General features: G+C 41.0%; 2 protein-coding genes across 3 annotated transcripts in view; both read right to left on the reverse strand.

Annotated features, from left to right (window-relative positions):
- Twin (CCR4-NOT transcription complex subunit 6-like twin) overlaps nucleotides 1-25,024 on the reverse strand; it is a 484,682-nt gene that overhangs the window by 392,499 nt on the left and 67,159 nt on the right. The window lies entirely within an intron of this gene.
- Nucleotides 15,855-24,569, reverse strand: LOC145976081 (uncharacterized). Its single transcript, XM_083107016.1, has one exon. The coding sequence runs from the start codon at nucleotides 24,164-24,166 to the stop codon at nucleotides 22,046-22,048; it is 2,121 nt and encodes a 706-aa protein (XP_082963142.1). The 5' UTR covers nucleotides 24,167-24,569; the 3' UTR covers nucleotides 15,855-22,045.

The raw sequence follows: 25,024 nt of genomic DNA on the forward strand, positions 1-25,024 counted from the left end.
CTCTTGTATTTTATTCTAAAGTTTTTCCCTGTCTTGTGGAAGCTCGAAAGGATGCGAATGCAGTCCCCTCAGTCGAAGAATTCATCGTCTGTTAAAGCGGATTGGACTCGTCGTCGTCGGCTGCCATCGGCGATGAAACACGAAATTGCCGGTGAATGGAACGGTAATGAAACGAAGGTGATTGCGCGCGATACGCGACGAATACTACGGCGAGAATGGACGGCGGCGGGTGGTGCAATCGCGCACACCTGATAATGCGAGAGCGAGTGCATAGAACTGCGAGCGCGCGACGCATAATGCGTTATCGCGCATATATAGCTCTCGCTCGCTGTAATTTGCCCGCGTGAATTATTTACCGAGTGAGTCGGAATGTCGCGAACGGCGCGTTAACAGGGGCACATAATGTCATAAGTATCGCTAGACGATACACCTAGTAAAGTGCTTGTAAAATTATAGCTTATTGCAAAGTAGACGAAAGATAAAATATCCAAGCTCAAGAAATTATTTTACTCTCTTAAACTGAATCAGAAAATGTCCCTGATTAAAGAAGAATTATATTATTGAAAGACTCGGGTTCGATTCCCGATTCAGCGACTTTCGGCCCGATATTTTTCTCGCCTACAACATTACAGGGGGGAAAGAGGGATAATAATTAAATAAATTCTCGAATTGAGAATTATTTAAATTTGCTTGGTATCGTACCAAGAAAATTTGTGCCCTGTGCACACAAATAAGTTTCAACGAAAACTTATTTCTCGTTGAACTTACGCACTACCATCCGCGTTTAGCTCTTATTGCCTTTAAATTTAAATTTATGTTTTAATACACAGAGCCTAATTTCTTATAGTTATTTAAATTATATTATTATTTTAATACAAAGCTCTATTATGTTAAAAATTTATCTCTCTACTCGAATCTCTTTTTCTATTTTTGTTTTTTTCTTTTCAATTTTTATCTTGTCATAGTTTAAGTTATGCTTGTGAGAAAGATAAAAGAACAATATTTCACTAAAGAATTAAAACATTGAGAGATATTTAAAATATCTCACTGTTATTTCCCTGAAAATGAAATTTTTAATTTCGATGAGCGCTCCATAGAAACTCCCCTTTTTTCCCCGGTGAAATGTGTTTCCGCTCGCGTGCTATAACGCGCGAGGAAACAGCCGCAGGGACGAATTCGAATTCCGCACGAGGCGGTTTAGAGGCGGCGAGCACGTGTGGCGAGATCGAGAGGGGGGCGAGGGATTAATTAAAGCGGAGTTTTTCGAGCAACGGCGAAGAATTACAACGAGAAGAACGCCCGGGAGCTTTAGGAGAAACGACGCGGCGTAAAGCTCAGTGCTTTACCGTGTCTGCCGGCGGTATTAGCTGCAGACGAGAAAGTTGTACCTACTTGGTCGGCAAAGGGAAGTAAATCATAGCGTTTACGTTACTGCGATACTTTTCGCGAATTTTTCAATGTCGGAAATTTGAAGTCGCTCGAGGTGAACTTAATTAGCCAAAAGAAATGCGGCAATTATTTTTATTTTGTACATTTATATATGTGTGTTTTTTTTACGACTGGCGTTCAATATTCAATTGCATTCTTTTTCAAAAAATTATAAAAATTTGTATAATTCTTTGTATAATATCTCTATCGTATTTTATGTAATGTCGATATTGTTTGGATATTTTTAGACATATTTTTTCCAGGTGATGTAAAATATCATACGTAACGTCGCGTTTGCTCGTCGTTATTAAATGTTGCACGATCAGCGTGTATAGACATTGTTCGATAGAGCCAGTCGATATATGCCGCGGTGCAAATAATAAATAACCTATCTACGCCGCGCATTTAACATTTTTCGCGCGCACGCTCGCCTGAATAAAACATGAGCCGAGGCATTAGCGTACTTAAAGTATAATGCTTTCTCGCCGACGAGCGAGCGAGTAGTCACAGATGGAAAGCCAACGATATAAAGCAGCCACACGGAGCAGGCGGAGTGTGTCTATCTACCTTGTGTGGCGTAGCGACGTTTCGTTAAATCGACCGACAGAGATGTAGAATCGTGACGCGAGAGATCGACGCCAAGTCGAACGCGAGTTAGCATAAACCTTTCCCGATGCAGTCCCGTCACGATTTGCATCGAGCCGAGACGTCTGATTTCAGATAATTCCGGCCGAAATCCGATTCAAAGCGGATAAGTCGATTTGCGCGGCGAACGTCGCGAATCTTTACCTCCGCGTCAGATGATTCGCGTCCCCACGATTGTCGACATAAAGAGAGAGGGGGAGAGAATTTCAGTAAAAGCTTATAATAAATTCGACGATTTGTTAAGAGCTGTCGCGTTTCGTTTCTCCAACCTTGGTAAAATCTGATAAATGCGGCGGGCAACCGCAACAAATTAATAAGATCCACCAGTTCGTTCGTCCAGCGGAGCTCGCGACCATAAATCTGTCCCTATATGCACGTGTCTCAAGCGCGAAGACAAAGAATTAAATCCTCAGCGCCGACGATGGCACGCGCCTCGAATAAAGCAATGCATGCTCGTTGAATTGAAATACTACAACATTTGCTTTACGTCCACAAGTTCTGTGACCGCTGATAAAATACGAATGAAAGACAACAATGTTTCCTGCGCTCGCCTGGTCCCGAAATGCGATTCACTCGTGACGCATCTCTTCCCATTGATTCATTATACTTTTAAATATTTCATTTATGAAAAAATAATAATTTTATTCAATAGAGATAACACAAAATGTGCTATTTGGATTATTAGTAGTCAAATTAATATTATACATACAAACGCATCAATTTAGTATCCTAAGAGACGGATATTGTTATTTTCGTTCCCTCATCCTGTAGTAGTGCTTTATAAAAAATTGAGTCTAAAAATCCATGTAATTCATTGTAATACATGAAGAATTATTTATGTTCTTTCCAGACCTGTGTGTGTATATGTGTTCGAAATCTTTTATCTTTCGATAATTAATTCGATGTCGGAATCGCATTTTCGAATAGTAATCCGTCCGAATGAATCACCGGCGAGAGAAAGCACTCGCCATTATTTGTGGAGCATAGAGTATGACACGGATACGAAACGGGAGTATAAAGGAATACGATGTAATAGTTATGCAACGCGACTTTCGCAATAGCGTTACCTTTTCTTACCTCGAAACAAAGATTTCATTGTCTCGAGAATCCGTCGTTATTGCATCAATATGCAATCATCGTTCGCTTAATCAATCTCAATGAAAGGAGAGTATTGTCGGGGAAGCCAACGCGATGCAAACACGCTTCATTTGTCGCTCGTATCTCACAGAGAGTACGGACAAGCCATTTCTCAAAATTAATTCCTCGAATCATTTCTTATTGACCTTAAAACTTCAAACTGTCAATGATGCAATCATTAATATATAACCAACATCTTTTTCGATATCTCTACATTAAAAAAAATCGCGTAAATGCAAAAGTTTAATTCTCCAGAAGAAGCATGCTAAAGCTCAAAATTCATCACGTAAAAATGTGCTATTTCAGATAAATTAAATAAATATGGATAAAAATTCTATTTTTTTCTCAGTGAAAAAAGTCTATTTGCAAAGTAATAAATTCTTGATGTTCATTCTAGTTTAAAAAAATGTATTATAAAATGTTTATATACTTATGTATAATATATACAATCGATACATCAAATTGATAATATGATTGGATTCTGCTTTGGCTTTTCAGGAATAGATTTGTTCTGCTGATATATTAACATCAACAATGTAATTAAAAAATCAAAATCCCGCGCGCAAACAAAATATAACAATTAGATTCTCGGCTTAATAAACCAAGCAATATTTTCGTTATTACCCGAGGCGAGTAACGCCAGTTCCGAGGACAACGTCAGTTAATAAAACATACAGGTAGAATTTCCAAAGAAGAAGACGACAGTCGAGCGAGTTGCGAGCCTTGGTCGGAAAAAAATGACGACGGGAAAGAAGAAGAAAAAGAAGATGATGAAGACGAAGAGCCGGCGTGCGATAACCGGCCGTTGCGACGCAAAAGTGTCTCGTGTTATCGCCAGAGAGAAGCCGAAGAAGGATGTGGCGAGTTGGGCGAACGAGTGCAACGAGTCTGTGCACGCGTCAGATGCAACGCGATGCAGCGGCTAAAGTGCGTGAATTTACGCGCGCGTGCCCGGTAGGATGCGTGCGAGAATGCAAGAACACGTCAGTTCTTGAGATTAAAAGCTTTTTTTGCTCCGGCAAGCGGCTTCGGATAACAAGACGAGGTCGATAAAAATTTCCATTCCTTGATTGACTCCGTTAATCGACTGCAGACATTTTCATGTTGTCGACGAAAAATTAGAATAAAACATCGATACATTATGTATTCATAAATATAATATCGCGCATAGTGATAAAATTTCCATAAAAAAACATGCTTTTTTTCGTAAAAGCGCGTTTTGCTGTTTTCTGCTTAATTGAGTTTGCCTATCAATTTTTTGGCGGCTGGTAAGCAAAGGCTCCACTCCCGTTGTCGTTATCATAAAAAATATTGTCCCTCTTTCCGATATTATGTACAGGGTACTCTGAATTTATGAGGGGACGTGGTGCTGAAATTCAATTATGTACAATGTGTTTCGGCCTCGAGAACGATCGAATCGGGAAAGTAACATCATCGTAATCCTCGAGGGCTATAATCGGGCAGCTTTGGATCGTTACCCTCGTTTATACTTCACGCAGGCATAATAGCCGCTTTTAATGTTCTCGGAAAAATCTATGGCGATGGCGACGATACGGAGAAGAAGGAGGCATAATGGCCTAGATGATGCATGATAATTTGCATTCAAATTGCACCGAGGCCGACGTAGTAACACAAAGTCGACATATTTGTGAATAAAGACACGCGGGCGATTATACACAGCACACGTTCTAGGCATTCATATTTCAGTTTTAATAGAGCAAATAATTTATCAAATCTAAAATTGCGTAATACGTTTTCTTGTATTATGTATTACAACTTTTATATCCGCAGTTTTAAATAAGCTCTCTTTATAAGCCCTCGGCAAAATTATATAAACGCATCGTATTAAAATTCTGAAAAATTAAAAGCCTATATCCTAGCGCACACCTCTCTCTAATAAATCTCTCTCGCTCCGCGTCTCTCGGTCTTCCGTTTTATTTACGAGCTCCTTTCCCGAAGTCGGCGCACCAACTTTCGCTCGTTGCCGTTGCTAAATGAGCCGCACTTGCCAAGGTTGGGCCAATAATCCACTGCAACGCGCCCATGCGTCTAAACTCGTGGCGCGACCTCAAGCGTTTTAATTAGCTCGTTGATATATCCCTTTACTTTCCTCACCCTTCTCGTTCATTTACCTCCACGTCGCGTTCTCTCACAGACGATTATGTTCGCGCGAGAGCTAGTTGTAAGTGACGTATCGATTTGACAAAATCGAAAACTTCAAACTAAAATCGCAAAATAAAAAAAAAAAGATTTTAACGTTTCCATCTTAATCTTGTTTTTTTTCAAATTAATTTATAGAAAAATGTTTGCCCAGAATTTATTTATTAAATAATTAATTTTAAAAAAATATGAGAAAAGCTCGCAACAAATAAATTTAACAAGCGTGCAATAATTTTTTTGCAACAAATGAAAAAAACTTGTAACAGCTAACGGGCTCTCATTAAATTTTAGTTGCAGGATAATCGATTTAACTTTTATCAAGAGATTAACAATGGGATAGGAGAAACGATAGGCACTCTGTATGTACGTTCTATATACGCGTATCTCTCATGATAACATTAAACCGTACAAGCAGTATCCCGATAATGTGACTTGTTAGTTCCTGTGACGGCAAACAATGCACTCTGAGTGGATTGGTAATCTGGAGATCGTCGGGTAAACGAGATGAATATCAGCCACTCTCGGCGCGCATTGTGTAATGGCATTGTATCGCTTATGCTAAACAGACACGAGCGGAATTAAAATTTGATCAAATGGGAGTAGTCGCGTTTACAATTGTGCCTCCGCTCCGCGTGATATTACCGACATTCCCACGATATTGCCCCGCTGCCGTTCCTCAACCATGATTTCGACAGAATCGAGTATCGCGCACTGTACCTCGCTTGAAAATCCGCGCCCCGATTAATCCTTTCGAATCGTGCGCTATTCATTTTCGCGTTATCTCGTTTTGTAGCAGAAATGGACGACGTTTGGAAATATTTGTTTGCGCAAGTTTACATCGATCCGAAAGCACTCATCAAAGTTGATTGATTATAACGTGTCCTAGAATTGGCAAAAAGCAAATACGTACTGCTTCTCCTTGCGAAATTATTGGCAATTAATTTCTTATCAATGGAGAGATAAACAGGTCTTTTTTAGAATTTTTTAAATTTCAATATTCCGTCTTTTTTTCTCTCTCTCAATAATTAGATATTGTAAACTTGTTTCAAAAAATGCAATGGATGCATTTTACTTTACGATAAAAATAATCTGTTTCATATTTTTATCCTAAACTTAATTCTTTATTTCTTGAATGAATGTATTTTTGATGATTCAGAAATTATTATTGCTTTGATATTTTCCCGAGCATACATCGAATAACGCTATGTGTTTTAATGAAAAATTGAAAATCCATAAAAAAATTCTACATATCCAAAGCGAAAAAAGTGAAGTGCATCTGCTACATAAAAAAGGCACTTAGGAAATAAAACATGGAGCAGTTATAAAATGGAAAAAAAGGAACAATTTTATTACTTCGATAGCCATGCCACCTTTGAATCGATTATATCGCCGTCGTTCGACAACACACAGAAAAGAGAATAGATATGCATCGGTGCATATAAAGGTGATATACGATAGAGTATCTCTAGTAATAAAACAGCGAGAGCCTCGGCGCACAAAAGCACTCGATACGTATGCGTGTATTTGTGTTTGGTGTATATGTGTACGCGTATATTTTATTTTCACAATCTATCTACAGAAGCAGAAACGATTAACACGCCGAAGAAGTTTGACATAACGTGCCACCGATACTTGTCGGAATTTGCGGATGACGGTTTTGCATATCGTTTGTCCGCAGCAGTTTCGAGATGCGCATTTTATGACATCTAATTGGACCGCGTTGCATCCGCGCCTTTGATGCAGCAGGCGCCTCGCCTTATTAAAAGCCATTCAATCAATTTTCTGAGATCTGCCCCTTACATTCCAGATATCGCGATACGAGAGACTGCAAGAATAGCAGAAAGAACGAGTCGCGGTTCCACGGAAAAATGACAACGTTATCATCGACGAATTAGATAAGTTTCTCCAATCGGAGATGATGTCGCGCAACGCATTTTAACGGAAGAAAGATAAGACTCGCGCAAAAGGAAAATATTCTCGTTAAACATCCATAATTTCCTCACGAGAAATTCCTCGCGATATTTTCGTATCTAATCTAAGAGAAGGTATAACTCTTCCGATACAAAATTCAAGATGACATTTTAATATATAATTTTCTTAACATCTATGATTACTATTAAATTTTGTAGAAAAATTTTTGCAGAAACGGCAGAGGACGATTTTATCATAAAGCACTGATGTATTCGTTACTTGATGATTCATCGTTTTCGGATCGCCCGATTATAAATGACTCGCTTTTATCATAAAGCTACCTTCGACGCATTTTTTTCCAAACCCGCTGAATTACGAGACGGGCGATCATAAATTCCTGCATAAAATATCTCGCGCGCAAGTAGCATTTCAAAGAACACACCGATGAGAAACTAATAGGCAGTCGGCGCGGCGTGCGGATTCAATCGTTTCCAAGTTACCGCGCGGAGAGCTACATCGGATAAGGAACAGTCTCCCTTTCTCTCTCTCTTTTCCCGCTCCCTCTCTCTTTCACGACGGGACGAGAATGTAATCGATGGGTTACAAGGAGCATAAGCCGCAAGTCACGGGCGTCTATATGCGCTATGCGCACAAAAGGGAAATAAACGCCGATTCGCGATATCGGAAAGGAATTAAGAGACCGCGAAGAGAGAGATATCGGCGATCATAAAATCCGCGCGCGGCCGTCGTTAATTTCGCGTTGCTACCTTGTGTTAAGGAAGATATATTTCCACGAGTCCGAGTAGAGAACTGTAAATTCAACCCTATGGGTATTCTGGTATGACCACTCGCATGGTGCGAGAGAGAGAGAAAGAGACGCAAGACACCGCTAAGTCGCGAAGAGGCTGAGAGCCGCGCAAAAAGGACTTCGCACCACCGACAATAGTGGCGATTAATGCGCAAAGAGTTGCGTAACGCGACTACCGTCGCGATGGGAACAGCGGCGCGGAAGTGTTGAGTATAATCCCTGTTGATAACCATTGAAGGATCGCAAAAAGATAACGGTAGGATGTAGGGGAGCGAACCGCGACAAAAGGTGGACGAGGACTCGAATGGATTTTATGACGCTCGCAATGTCGAGGATACATTATGATCAGCTAAGTATGACGTATGCGTTAAATGTCTCACTATGTCTTATGCTAATCTCGGGTTTTATTGATGCTAGAAAAACGGTAGAAGAGTGACGTGAGAATAATACGCATTAGTCCAGCATTAGTTATCGTCTATTAATATTCTCTATAATTCCATAATTTTTTTAAACAGATGTAATGTTTGTAAATATAAAAAGAAATGATTTCTATTTTTTTGAAATATGAATTAAAGACAATTTAAAGAGAAACTTTTCAATCATCAGCAAAATTATCTCTCTTGAAAAAAATGCAAATTATCGGAGCATTTTCACCTCGCAAATTAAAAACTACTACCGCTCTCTTTTGCTATTTTAATACAATATCCCCGATCAAGTACGGATGACAAGAGTCGACATAAACTCAAGCTACGAATTTCACGAGCATTTTGCTGGCCGCCAGGTATACGATTACGGGAGTCGACGTTTGAAGTGACCGGAAGCACCGGTGGTGACTCCGTTTGTTTCTCCGCGCGATGATTTACGTGTAACGTGTCACCGGCAGAGCTAGGTGACAGGAATGCCATATGCGAGGTAACATGATAACCCCCGGCGGCATAAGTGCAACGCGATGTCAACGACGAGCGGCCGACAACTCGACGCGGCTCACCTGATAACGTTTCGCTACCATTAGTTTAACGCACGCTATAATAACATTGCGCATCGTATCGTACACGCTCATAAACTGTACAAACTCCCGTCTCCAATAATGCTCGACTACAAGATATCACCGAGCTGCATCAAGTCGATCTACTCGCAATCATAATCCATTACCATGTGTTCGATGATTGTTCAATAGTTTGCTTGCCATTTCGTTTCAAATTTTTAATATAAATAAAATTAAAATTTTTAATAGGGAAAATTAAATACATATCTGAAGCTAATTGTGTCACTCTCTTCCAAAAATTCCATTCCACGATCATACATTTAGAATGTCCATTATTAAGTTACTAAATCTTTAAATAACTATTGTGTGAAAATGATTATAATAAGATTCTTATTAAAGATCAACTTTCTCTCCAGATAATTAATCTAGAAAATATCGACCACCTTTGCTTACTATCAAATACATAGAAAATAAAATAATAAAAATAAATTTTTGGAAGAGAATCTACTTCTTTAGAAGTTAATGAATTATCCGAACGCGTTCTGATTTGAGCAGATTTTATTCATGCAACCCAGATATTGATCTTTAAACCAAACATTCTCAAGTTGTTTTCCGCATTAGATGAAATGAAATAATATCTTAAGTCGCGCTTAATTCCAAATACGCGATTTCTCAGCAGTTAAATAGCTTGTACGCTCAGCACAGAGAGCACTAAACGAACGCTTTAACCCACTTTTACCCACAATTATAATAGACTAAACGTTGAAGATGCACTATCTCATTTTCGATAATACGCTAATATATACAAGATGTAGGTCTCAAGATAGTAGGCATTAGATACAGTCTGAGACGAAATCGCAAAGTATCTTTACTAAATTCCACTAAAGATAAGATAGTAAATATTTAAAAATTACAAGGCAATAAGTTATTTTTAATATAATCTTTTTATCCTGTTTCAATACCTGTCATAATTCGGTATAAAATTTTCTCGCGTATTTTAATTTTAATTTAAATAAAATATTTAAATAAATATTTCTTAATACGATTTACTGAAAAAGTATAGTACTGACAAAGCACTTTTAGATACGGTATGCCCACTTGCAGAACTCTTGCAACATTAATCGTGACCGATCTACTTAATCCGATGGTATCCACTGATACTATCGGCTGGAGTAATACAGTATCGAGGAATAAATCGGGCGGAAATTGGACTCCATTGGTAGTGAATCGTTAAAAACTTTTTCGTACTGTAGTGTGTTATAGACGAACCTTATTTTTACAAACCGCATGAAACAACAGCATTTCGCTCTTCGAAGAGGTTAAAACCCGATACTTTTACGCTGGAGATTGGACTCATCGAAAGAATTTCGATGAGAAAACGCGACTGTTAAATTCGCGATTTATGCCAGCAACGGTACAGTAGCGATAAATTCTACGTAGAATCCCTAGGTAGAAGTTTCTCCCCTCGAGTAATAACGTTTGCGAGGAGTCAGCGAGAAAACTGAAAATTATGATGCTTCTACGCCTTAACTCGATACAATTAATTTATTTAACAGTTTAATAAAAGCGTAATAGTGTAATTAGCATAATTACAGGCTAATTAATAAATAATAATAACAATTCATAATAATTAAATATTAATAAATATTAATAAAATATATAACATCTTCCCATAAATAGATAATGAGTAATATTTAAAAATTGTTGAAGTATTTATATGAAGTATATTTATTAATTTTCTCTTAGTAAATTTTATATTATATTATATAATATAAAACTTTCTCTAATTTTTTAATGAATAAAATAGGCGACAAGATCAGTCGTGCGGAATTCAATTTTGTTCGGATACTGTGGTAAAGCGCGAAGCTGGAAAAAAAGATCGCAATCCGCAAAGTTATAAAGAACATTCGTTGATTGTTTTACGATAGTTAAATATTTTCTTTCACGACTGCTGCTTTAAGATCTACCTCGCATAAGCACCGTGCACTTATCGCTCTTATAGTAATTGCCACTCGTTACCAGGGAGAAGCCTTTTTGCCTGTATTTTGACTACATTTACACGACCTACCTCACACATAAATTTATCGCGTACGTCGTTTGGCACATTTATTGAAACGTAAGCTACACGATCTATATATTTATATATTTATAAGAATTAAGTTTATTTTCAAATAATACGGATTACATAATCTCTAAAAAAAATAAATCTCCGACGCCATACTGTTTGTGATAAAGTGCCTTTTTGCATCCCACGCGAGTAATAATTAAATAATGAATATTTATGATCCGAATATACGTCACACAGCCGTTCAACAGTAGTTTTATTTGAATAATTACTCAGATAAATAATGGATACCAATTATTCGCGAATAATGCCTGAAATGTTGAGCGTATTGGATTTTATATTACAGAATATTTTTCAAATATGAGAATACAAAAAAGTTATTTCCATTTGCACCATTAAATTAAAGTATATATATAAAGCGACCATCGAACATAGTTCGACAAGAAATATCATCGATCACCGGCGGAAATTAAAAACACTAAACTATTCCTGATGAGCTTTATAAACCATACTCTAACATCCGATCTTACAAATTATAAAGCACGTCGTATATTCTCGAGCAATTGCTTCGTCCGTGCGAGGACACTTTCGTTCTGTATTAATAGTCGTAATTAAGAGCGAGCGTATAGGCGGCGGAATACCGACAACAACGTTCTCTCCCAGGCGCATTCTGCTCGTGATACACGCGACAAGGTCACGTATGCAAAGTTCAGGCCATTATGACGCTCGTATTCAGATGCAAATTGACTGGAAACGACGCGGCTCTTAAAATATACTTAAGCGAACGCGTCGTCGTTGAGATACAGCTCTTCCTCCCTTCTTCCTTCTCTCTTCTTCTCCTTTCGCGAACGAGCGTACGAACGAAGAAGCACTAACGAGTGTAGAAGGTGCCAATGCGGCGATACAAAGTGTATGTGATTATAAGGCCGAGGATGAAAAACAGCCGGCTTACGCGGCAGTGCAACGTTGGGTCGGCATTATGCCCTTGGGTCCTTTTTTTCGCGAGCGTCTTAATGACAGGTCGCATAATTAGCGAGAAACTGCGCTAGTGCGTTACGAAACTTTGTACAACGAACCTTTCTCGGTGCACATGTGTAAGAATCTCTTCTCTTGTAAAAATAAATTTTATATAGAGGAAAACGTAATCAAGATTCGAAAAATAATTATTTTTCTCGTATGCATAATTTGTTTGATGTAATAAAAAGTTTAGTTGTATATTTCAAATTAATTTTAATCATTTAAAAATGTGGTAAAAAACATGTTACACGAAAATGATAAAGGATGGAAAAATTAATGTATCCCGAGCAGATTAATTATATATCTAAAATACGCAGATTATATCGCATTCGATGTATTTAATATATGCTTAATAAAATTATTTTATTTTTTAAATAAACAAGCCACGTTAGGAATTTTATAATTTTCAGTCTGGTAATACACAGTACAAAGTAATATGTGGCAATTGCCATGTGGTAATAGCGTATGAGATTATATATCCGCATGATAAAATATTGATCTATTATCGGTGAATGTTGATAGCAAATTATACAGGTGGAGAAGGAGAAATAATTATATACTTGCTATGGAAATCAAAGTGTAAAATTCTTAGCGTTGACTTTAGATTTTCGTGTGCAATCAATGGTGCAAGTCCAACGTATCTTATGTAATCTTCTTCTTACATTACACTTTCGTGATATCGAATTTAGTCGGCTTAAGTCGCGCGTTAGTTATATAAAACACGTTCGTCATATATATCCTTTATATACTATATCGTTACATAAGCAATATTTGAATCCAAAGTATCAAGATATAGAAGCTCTATAGAGCTCAGAGATATATGTAACTTGAAATTAATGACGTGTTTTCATTACATTCTGCAGACGTGAAATAATGCATCGATAAATTAATTAGAATCGCTCTGAATCCGCATATAAATTCAAATCGTATAAATATTATGGCTCCGGACTTCATCATCTTGTTTATTTAAATTTACGATGTTGCATAAACGACTACATCTGCCTGCACGCAACAGAAAATACAAGTTGCAGTAACTTACGCATCATCTGCCCTTGGAATAATTCGATACGTGACGTTTCCGATATACGCGTCTATCTTTTCCCGATTTTTTCGCGATCGAACTCGAATTAATAGATGATACTCGAACGAATCACCTGTATTCGCCAGGTGAGATAACAACCGTGAATTGCAACAATTTCGTGATTAGCGTTTGCAAACTTCAACGCCGATCGACTTGTTCTCTTGAATTGACTTCTCTCTCGGATGGATCTGTTGTAAAGATCGGCATATTAATTTCTGATTTTTTTCTGATTCTCTTTTGCCCCGATCGTGATTGACGTCCTTAATTCGAACCGGTATAATGATTCATTCTCAGGTAACGGCGCGATAAGACAGAGGGATTACGTTGCACATATACGCAAGCACATCGGCTAATTCAATCGACAGAGCATGCCGCAGGCTGTTAGGCAATGCGTCGACCAGCTAATGAAGTGTCATTGATTACGAACATTCATTTCGGCACGAGGCGAGAGACCCTGAATCTGACCGCAAGCGTGACCTGAATCCGCTTACGACCAGCTCCCATCTCCGTCTCAGAAATCTAGAATAGCTGTTTCCAACAGTGATTCCGTGCACAAAGAATATTGTAACAGGAAAATGAAATGAAATAATCACATAATAAATATAAGAGAACTCTTGAGTAGGAAATAAATTAAAAAAGAAATATATATTATTATTTATTTCGCGTCTCTTTTCGAATTAAAAAAAAAATTTTTTTTAATACGAAAATATGTAATTGTATAGCAAAGTCCTGAATCTTTTTTAAAGACTCTTTGGTCCTTAAAATCAGGGATTCGCCATCATTGCAATACAAAGCAGATGGAAAGAATCAGTTTTTACGAATTTCTTTGTAAGAAATCGGTTCAAAAATTCGGACAAAAAGGGGTGCGGTGAGCATCAAGAGCGGATGTTAACAGTATCAGGGAGTGGATGTGCAACGTGGGTGAATTATAGCAGTTTGCCGACCCACACACGAACCGGCGAAGGGGCTATTACTCAATTCCGAGATAAGGAAGAGGAGGTCATCGGACTGCATCCGCCGCCGTCGAACGACGGTCTAGTATCGTGAAGCGCATAAACTGATTCCTGACTTGACGAGAATCATGCGTTCGCTTGCAATGAATTTGCGCGCGCGCGCGTGCGCGGAGGCGTCGAGGGCGGCGATGCAAAGCTCGCGATGAAATCGGCAGGACTTCTCGAGAAATTACGATGCATAAACGGTACTTAAACAGATAATATCGTGCCACCAATGGAGAAAGATCGCGATTGCAATCGTACAAGTAGTATTCAAGTATATATTTTCCATGAGATCTTATCGTTGAAAAATGACGTGGAATCTTCTTTTTTGGTTTTGGATGCAAAATTAAATATTATTAAGATAAATATAAAATATGTGTGTAATTAAAAGATAATTTTTATATGTAATTAAAACTTGTGCACTTTTTTATCTTTTTCCAGAGTTAATATTAATTAAGTCACGAAATTTCACAAACATCATGATTTATACTGTTTAGATTACACATGATTGATAAGAAACTATTAATGTCTGAATCATATTGGTTGAAACACGAATAGAATTTATGCCTCAATAGTTTACATTTTAGAGTTTAATTCTTTGATGTTGCTTGTGATATTTATATTACTCCAAGTATTACAAACATTTATACTAGTCGTAATGTCGAGCAATCGTGACTTAAGTATTTTATATCGTTACTCCTGTCGGGGATATTAAATCGCCGCTCGCGTGATAAATCAGTTCACCAACGAGATATGTATAATCTTAAATACGTATCGGACTCTGTTACCATAAGTCAAACTCGTTATATGTCATGTGCTATATCATGCGCGGCTTTATATATCTCATCGTACAATAAAAGCGAAATTGCCATTATAGTAATTTATGGCATTAGAGTAATTTTCATCTGAATAAACATGTAAATTGATTGTTTGATGGATTTTCATCCAATTCGCTTACTCGCGAAAAAAAGTAAACGAAATAAATTATATGCAAGAACTGATATCATTATTTTTACGTGAATAAATTGATGCTTACAGATGACAATCGCAAAAAAGGATACGTGGTATTTAGTTTGTCACTAGATTTCCGAAATTAGTTTTTCCAACTTGAAAATTGCAATAAATTTCAAAGGAAAGTATTTACAAGAAATTAATTTACCATTGGCGGTATAAAAATAAAATATTAATATTAATATAAAAATAATCAATATAAAAATAAAATATTAATATTAATATTGAGAGAAAAATATTAATATTGAAATAAAATGATTGAAAACGTAAAATAATCATTATCATAAATATTAAATCGCTACAATTTTCGTCATGTGACAAAAATTAATCGAAGATTAAAATTTGAATAAAAATTGCTTAAATGCTATAAAATCTTAAAATACGTTTTGCATATATAATTTCTATTCAATTACGTTTTCAATTATATGTTTAAATAATAATAATTAATTATTTTCATTATTTCATATATTATAAAAAACTTAAATAAGTTGTATGTGCATCACTTTTATAATATTTGATATATACCTTTTTACCCTTTTTTATGCATATGTCTATATATGTATTAATCTAATATTAATCTAATATAATAATGAAAAGGTAGTAGACACGGATAAATTAAAGACGTTTTTATTGATTTCTCCAAACAATATGATTCGAGTTAGTGCGACATAGCACTATAGGCGACGCTGATAGGTCGGCTTGGTTGATCAGTCTATTACGACGAAGCGGAGCCGAGTATCTGTGTGTGTATGTGTAGATGTGTATGTTTACATGTATGTATTATATCGTTGCATTATCACAATACGTTATTAACGTCAATTGACGATGAGTGAAATAAATACATAAAGAAGAAGCAGGAGGGTGAGAGAATCCAAAAACGATCGACGGCCGACATGGGGACGAAAAAGAGAACAAAGAAAGAAAGAAAAAGATATCGGTAAAGAATCATCATTTAAATCACGTTCATTGAACTCTCTCCATTTCGGCTGTTTTCGAGTCTCTCCCTCTGCCTTCGTCAGAGATCAGATCAGGCGGAAAGCACGATTTCTGAAACGATCACTAGACTAGCGATCGGGAAAAACGACATCGGAGCCGGGGAAATAATTAGTTAAGTAACAATGAAAATATAAATATGTGTCGACGATCCAGCGAGTCTATTTTGTAATATTTTACACAATTATCTCTAGGGATCTGAATTGTGAGTTTCGTTCATTTTTTTTCAACTATGTAAATTGTAATTTTCTCTCACGAGAAAAGGAAAAGCAGTAATATCGAAATTCAAACTTTCGAAAACCGCAGGATCTGTCGACGAACTATCTCACTTTCTATCAAGCGTTTCACAATCCTATTAACTTTTCCACATTTTCCATCTTTTTTTTTGAATCTCTTCATATATTTCTCGTTTTTCAATATTTGCAATAGTTATTTTCTCCAATGTTTGTCACTCTTCGTCATATTCTCTAGACATTCGGTAAATAAAAATCGCAAATATTTATAACAATGGCATATAAAAAAAATTTTTTCGTCTTTCACACAACATTGTAACTTTTAAAACAGCAGATAATGAAAAATTCTTTCAAAGCATATTCAACAATAGCATTGTTTTTCAAAAAACAAATTATATATCGTTCTCACTCACTCTTTCTCTCTCTCTCTTTCTATCCATCTATCTATCTATCTATCTATCTATCTATTTCTATGTCTATCAACTTCATTTGTTTGTCAATTTTTATGCAACGTGTCTTAACAAATTTCTTAGCATTAGACCGATAAGTAAATTAGGTCACTTTCGTCGCCAGAAAACGAATTCGTAACAAGTTAAATCAGCAAACATCGTCTCAATCAAATGCATCGAGAGGACACTTTAATTTTCCCAAATTAAGGTCGCCATTTCTCGCGAAGAGATCGTGATAATAACGCCTTATATAATCTTTTCTTTTTCGCGCAACAAATTTTTGTTCACAATAGCTGCACTGTTCGTCAAATCGAAAATATGGATGCATTATAGGAATATTTTTTACAGTATTGCAGTGCGCAAAAGTGCGTTACAAGTCTTATTGTCGAGTTATCAAAGTTACCAAAGCGAAGCCGTAACTTTCATAAGACGAACGAAGGAAATTTGTGCAGAAACGCTTGTAGCAAAAGCGACAACTTGTAAACGAGTTGAAGTGTACTACGAAAACTTATGCGATTATAAATTCCCTTCCTTTAATCCTTTCATTTAAATCTAGTAAGCGATTCGGGCGCGTGCTCGTTAATACTTTTAATACGAAAGACCGATTGTATGCAGAAGAAAAAGTTTTTGCGGATTGACTTTTAAAACAGGCTCCTGTCACTCGATTTATATTTGGCTTTACCGTGTTTCACTCTTTCCGCCAGACACTGCATTCGATGCATCATATAGCGCATTCATGCAGAGGCATTGTATATAATACAACCGAAAATATACGTCGATACAGCATCAACAAAAATCGCGTGCAATCGGATAAAACACGAACAGATATTTGCGAGCGGCAAACCTTTTTTTCTCGGACGCGACCAATAGTAAGAATTCCCGAAGAAAAATATCGACGACGATGTTATTAAAGCACAATCACTCTCTCTCTCTCTTTCTCCCTCTTATGCGATTTCCTCGAGTACATATTGCGTGATTATGCATCGATGCGTCGCGCGCACACTCTGCCTTAACAAGGAGAACCAAGGAAAATATTTATCTGTCACCACTTGGCGATAAAAATTGCCGCAACGTGCGACTCGCCGGCAAGAGAGAAATATTGCTAATATCATTCTTCGCACTCTCGTTCGGGACACGCTCGCCACGTCCAACTTGGCACAAAGCGCACACCCGTTACAGCCTAAACGGACGTCGTTGTAGTCGTCATTGGAGAATTTTTACGGCCGACCCTTCGTATTCCCGACGCTGCGAGTGTGTACTGAATACTAACAAGATTTCATCGGTTTCCTCCTAGTTTAATCCGCGCGCGCTTCTTTTTGGAGAAACGGCAGCTATAAATATTCATGAGTGATTCCACCGCGTGTATACTTTGGAAAACTAGAACATCAAACTTCCGATTCCTATATATATTATGTGTGTATATATATATATAGTTATCTCAGTCATCGCATTTTATTATAAAGAGATGATGCAATAATTTTATTTTATTCTCTGTATTTTTGTCACGCTTTATTCATTATAATATATTTATCCTTTCTCTCTGTGCTCCATTTCTCCAAAAGGAGACACATATCGTACAAAACAACATTCATTCGATTAGATTCCCGGTCGTGTCTCGTCGTCGTTTTTCCATCGCGTATTCTGAAATCGTGACAACAAAAGGCGAACCGTCTTCACGCGATTTCTTCTATACACATATAGACAACGGAGATAATAATCTAAGTAGATCGCCTTAGATTCTAAACTTACGGTCTAACGATAGGTGGTTGATTGGCTGTACGTGTGTGTGTGTGTGTGTGTCTGTGCCCGTATGTGTTGCGTGTGATAAAGATGATAACGTGTTATAATGCTGTGGTGGCTCGCGTAGTAATGCGTGTTTTGTTTGTCTCTGGTTGACATGTATATTGTGGGGGAACGCGGAAAGGGAGCGGGGAGATAAGGTGGTATAGTCTTCGTATATCGCATACAAAATGACGCAGGGTTCGTCGCACGCGGTCGGTCTCCTCGACCGACGTTCTCTCGATCATCGAGCGCAGATTTACAGAAGAACGAGTCGACCTATCACGACATAGATCGCGACACGGACTTTGCACGTGTACGTGTGTGTGACCGCCCGACTCGCTTCTACGTTTACTCGCTTCTACGATCTGTGTAAATCTGCGCGATGGCCTTTCGTTTTAATATAGATATAGCGTATCTCGAGTTTATATAGATTGATCCTGCCGCGGTAATTCCTGCCGCACCTTCCACCCTCGCACGATCTCGAGAGCTTCGACCTGTCTCGATCGTGCGATAAGCGCGGAGATTGCGATCGATTATATTTTTCGAAAAATTAACGGAAGTCGTATCTAATAATAAATTGATGGAGGAAAGAATATTTTCTCGTCATTTTTTCAGATCCTTATCGACACTGGAAAAATCAAGTCTCGATTCCTTTAGATATGTGTATGAAAGTATTATACATAATCGCATTATTCAAAGATAAAAAGAGAAACACAAACGCGAAACGTATATATATAAAATTAAAAGTCGTTAAATTCCAACTGCGCAAGTTTTATCGCGAAAGAGAAGAATACAAAAGTATGCTAATTAATTCCATGCTCAAAGAAAAACGCTATAGACTTTAGTTATCAAGTGGCGAGAGACAGATATCCGGTAACGGAACGTGCGACAATATCTCTCCCATCCAGTTTCAAGTCGTGGCGAAACGACAACGACGATAGTCCCGCTTCTAAAGTATTGATATTGGACAAATCAATAACGAGTTTACCCGATCCGTCTGCCGTTATTTAGCAGAGGCAACGGTAAACGGCGCGCAAGAAGAGGAAGGTGGGACGCGCAACAATGTTACGAACTTGCAGCGAGGCAGCCCGCCCGGTTATCAAGTCAACGAGCTGAACCGTTGTGCCGAGTTATCCGATAAAACACGGTGATAGCGCGCGCGATTAAACGGAATTACTAATACGAAGGCGGTAGCTCCTTTCACGCGAGGCAAGCCCCTCGGGAAGGGAAGAAGGAGAAAGAGAAAGAAGAAGAAGAAGAAGAAAAAGAAGAAGAAGATCCTCTCCGACAGTTCGACCTACTATCGCGAGAGAGGAGAGAGGGCGGGGTGGAAGGCGCAGACGTCGATTACGATCGGCGGCGGCCAGCGGTCGGACCGGACCGTTCATCGTTCCTCCGATTAATTGCTACGTTACGTTTTAAACGGTCACGTCGCCGCTACTCGTCTTGAACGGTGGCGGCGAGAAAAAGCCGGTACACATCGCCGCTCTTGCGGCGAGTGTGTTGGTGCGGGGCGAGACGATGCGCGGCCCGAGTGCATCTCGCGATTAACCCTCGCGATTAACCCCCTCGCGGCTGGCACGGTGCTTTCCCCGGGCGCTTCTTCTAGACGTCGTCCTCTAGACTTCGCGCGACGCGAGGCTGCCGTTCTCTCGAGCTGTGTGTTCTGATATGACTGACGTAAATGAATAAAGTTTCACGCGTCGAGAGATGCGTAAAACTATAAATGAAATTTGGTCGAGAGACGATTTAACTTCTCGCGACGCAGATGATTAAAGAAAGTGTCACGCGTTCGTGTAGAATACATACAAATCGTCGCTTTTTGTAATTAATGAACATCAAGAAAAATAGTCGCTGCTTAATTACGCGCAAAGCGGCGATGGTTTAGTATTCTACATACTTCTAATTACGTAGCCAAGACACGATGAAAAATAAGAATCGAACGTCGGAGCGCGGAAAGGAAATGGAATAAATTTACGATAGATGAGATAAAATCATCGAATGGGAAATCGATCGGAAAACAGATGTAGCGGAGGAATAAAAGACATGAGCGATGGCCCCGCGTCTACCGAAGAGTACGGTTGAAAGCATTTCGATATTCTGATTGATATAATACATAAAATATCAGAAATATTTATGTATTTTTTATTCCTGCTCCTCTATTCTTACGTTGTCATCGTTTCCTGGCCTTTTTTAACGCACGATTTCTCGTCGTAAGTCGTAGTACAATTATCGTTGTTCGAAAACGAGTTACGAAAATAAAGAGAAAGTGGCTACTCCACGCACAGAGTCGATACGTAATTAAACCGCGATTAAGCCAACCGGCATTACCTAAGCATTTTTTATAGCTAGATATTTATAAGTCGATAGAATTTATTACTCGGTGCTCTTTAATCGAGCGACGCAAATTGGATCGATGGACAGATCGATTAAACGATCCATACAATCGTGCGATGGAACAATTTTGTAAAATATACAGCGTAATTATTTTCTGGACAAACGGACAGTTTCTTCCCACGATAAACTAACTCAATTAATAATTCCCACCTCCGGATCTCCGAGCGAAAACTTGCATAAGCGAGACATAAAAAGCACTTGCGTAAACATATGTATATGAGCGACTGTTGCTTATACAACCGAGACGATCGTTGTACTACGACCCACTACAAGAAAAATTCATTACGTTTAAGACGCATGATAGATGCAGTCGCGCGCGTTACACGCGCGAATACGCATTCTTTCCATCTCCCTCGGACTAACACGCTCGCGACAAGGCTACGTTCGACGCACCGTCTCTCGTTGCGTCTGAGAGTCAATTCACTTCGCTACGTGAAACGTCATCGAGAAGAAGCATCAAAGCGATGATCCATCCGGTATCGCGTCGCGTGCAAAGTTACTACGAACACCGTTAACGATGAAAAGCCGCTCTTCGTCGTCGTCGTAGTCGTCGTTATCGCCTTCTTCGTCGAGTTGTTGTTGTTTCGTCGAGGTTTCGCGGCTTCGCGCTTCATAAAACGATACGGTGTCGAGACACTTGGCCCAAGACCCTCGACCGCACATAAAAGCGACATCGCGAGACTCGGGCGAGCTGTGTTTACGCGCGACGGATGGACGAAGTAAATGTCGTATTTTTTTTCCGTCACCCGCTTCGGGAGATGCCAAACACTTTTCGTCGTCAACATCCACGCACTCTATTTTTTGCTCCTTGTTTTTACTGTTGTTATTATTATTGTTGTTGTTGTTGTCGCTTCGCTCTCACTTCGCACTCCACCGAGCGAGTTTACGAGACCGCGAACGCACGTGGACACTTCCAGAGAAGTAATAATAAGTCGACGAAACGGCCCATCACTCCTCCGCCTGTAGCAACGTGCGGAAGTCCTGCTGCAGCTTCGATTCGTGGTAACTCCATATGTCGCTAAAGTCGCCGTCGCCGTTGTTCTCGTCGTCCTCGGCTTCGTCGACGAGGCTCGACGACGACTTGTCCTCCTCGACGAGACGTTCAGCGGGCGACGGCGACGAGTAGAACTTGATCTCCAGGTCGCGGTGGCCGTTGGGCGAGGTGATGATCTCGGTGGAGACCTCGAGGCCCTTCGGGGACGCGGCAGGTCCGCCAACAGCGTTTGGACCCGCACCGTTGGCTCCCGTCGACGAGCTCGTCGGCGCGCCGCCGATGCTGTCACCGCGCCAGAGGGTCCGTTTGTGTTTCCCGCTCTCGGACTGGCCTCCACGATCGCCGATGACGCCGACGTCCCTCGTCGGCGCGACGATCTCCTCGCCGTAGCTAAAGTAACTCGTCGGATCGCTCCAGCTGCGTCTCAAAACCACACCGCCGGGCCCTACAACGGACTCTCTACCGTCGTCCTGTGATCGAGAGTGCTCGTCGAACAGTCTATCGAGCGCGCGTTCCTGTAGATTCGAACACGGCGGCGTGAGAAACAGCGGCATCTGACTGAAATGTCCGGCGCGACGATAATCGACACCCGGGGACGATGACGACGAGGGCGGTGGAACCGACAGCGACGGCGCCGTCAAGAACGGCGAATAACCGTTCCGGTCGACGTCCCAGATCAGACCAGCCGGATCGCAGTATCGGCACTGACACGGGCCCAGACCGTCCTCCCTGGCGGCGGCCTCGCAGGACTCGCCCGCGTATTCGTGAACGTAACGTCGCGGCAGACTGCTGTTACAGTTGCCGTTACCGTTGGCGTGATGATGATGCCGGTAGCCCTTGGGCGGCGCCGCTGCGGCACGCATCGGCGCCGCGATCACGTTACGGTTGTCGTCTAGCACTTTCACTTGCACGTGATGACGATGATGCGCGTACCGTTGCTGCCTGACGTCCGCCATCTCCATCTGCATCGACGGCGCTCTACAACCGCCGTAGACAGTCTCCCGATGGCCGACCGGTGGCCTCCGGTAATTCCTGAGATGTGGCGCGACCGCCTCGTAAATCCTCGGTTCGTAGCAGGTTGGTGCGTACGACTTGACGACGACGCTCTGTTCCCCGGATACTCCGTTACCGCAACCCGAGGACTGTTGCCGCTGCGTTATTACCGGCTCCTCCGATTTCGCCGCGTCGACGCCGCTCGCGACGACGTTATTCGGCGGCTTGCGATCCTTCTTTCGACGTTTGCGAGGCTTGATTATGCGCGGCAGGCTGTTCTCCGAGTTGTTCGAACCAGAACTCTCGTCGCTCGCGATACTGAGAGAATCGATGTTCGCGATACTCGAGGAACCGGCATTCTCCTTTCCCGCAGCGGAGGGACAGTCGGGATTCGGCATCTTTGAATTCGCGGAAATCATCACCGGTGGTTTCTTCATGGCGGTCTCCGGTGGCCTTTGAGCGACGATTCGCGACGCCGGACACCTCGTCGAACCGTTCACGTTACTCGTCGTGGACGAGTTCGCGTTATTATGAACGTAATTGCCAACGGCGTTGCCGCAGAGCGTGTTGATGGTGCCATTGGAATTGCCACCGTTGTTGCCGTTGTTGCCATGTACCTTGCCGCGATTGTAGAATCGCCCGGCTAAGATCAAAGGCGCGCCCTGCGTGTGAATCGCCAGCCTGGACAGAGGACTCTTATGCAAATGACCGCCTGGCGGTACCTGCTGTTGATCGGCACAGCAGGTTGTCTGTTGCTGCTGCTGCTGTTGGCCCAGCGACGGTGATGATCGCTGATTACATCTGCGCGGGCTCGACGTCATTGATATCAATGGCGCGCCCGTCCAACCGCCAGGACCGCCGTACTGCACTTGACACTGCTGTTGATCGGCCAGTCCGGAGTAACCCTGTGCTCCATTATTGTAACAGCCGCGGGCCTTGGCGCCGCGTACCGTCGCTGGTTGTTCCTGCTTCCGACAGACGGTCGCGGGCTTTCCGTGCAGTCCAGCGCGCACGTTGGACGAGATGAGACAGCTGCCGATGTAACGCTCCACCTCCAGGGCGCCCTGGGAGGCCGGGCTCATCTTACAATGTCCGCGGACCACCAACGCCACCGGTGCTGTCAACCGCACGATATATCTCTGACGATAGATTCGACTCGACACTGCCCACTCGACAATTCCAATTCTACGTTGTTCTACTTGTCACGACACATTATTCCGATGATCTTGATGTGGCCGCGGCTGAACGGATAAAAGCCGCTCCTCGATCTAGCCCATCTTTAACGACCCTCGTTAACGCCGAGAACAATCGAATCTTCGGCTCGCCGAGACGCGCCGAGCGCGGCGTCTCACGGGGCGAAAGTAGACCGGGAAAAAGACCGAAGGAGCGAGAGCGTGATCTTTCGCCGTGAACGCGACCGTACGAGACCGTGGCCGGAACGACACTGAGGCTGGCGCTGTCCGGAGCGACGTACACCGTTCTCGGTGCTCTGCGACGCGAAGGTCTCCCTACCCCTGGTCGTCGCTACCACCACCGCGAGCACATCAACCCCCGCTACAACGACGGAACTTGGTTCCCCTCCCCATTATCCGATCTCCCACTCCTTACCACCTTTCGATACGACGCCGAGCACATCGAGTATATATCGCGCGGCGCGGCATCGTATCCTTTCGGCGAACGACAACGACGACGACGACGCTGTCACAATTCGGCGAGAGATCGTACGGAGAAAGTTGGAGAAGCGCGGGAGGCAGGACGAGAGACGTGTCGGAGAGTATCGTCGCCTACCCGCTGCGACACTGACTGACAGAGACGAATTTACCTGCCTGCCTGCCTGCTTATCCGGGTTTCTTTGACTTAGCATAAATTTCATAAACAAATCCCGAACCTGTTTTCCCCATTTTCCTCCTTTGCCTCTTGCTTACTGCAGCGTAAAATAT

Source organism: Camponotus vicinus, unplaced genomic scaffold (genome assembly GCF_025532165.1).
Source record: "Camponotus vicinus isolate PSW18456_S1 unplaced genomic scaffold, iyCamVici1.0 SCAF_8, whole genome shotgun sequence".
Classification (NCBI taxonomy): domain Eukaryota; kingdom Metazoa; phylum Arthropoda; class Insecta; order Hymenoptera; family Formicidae; genus Camponotus; species Camponotus vicinus.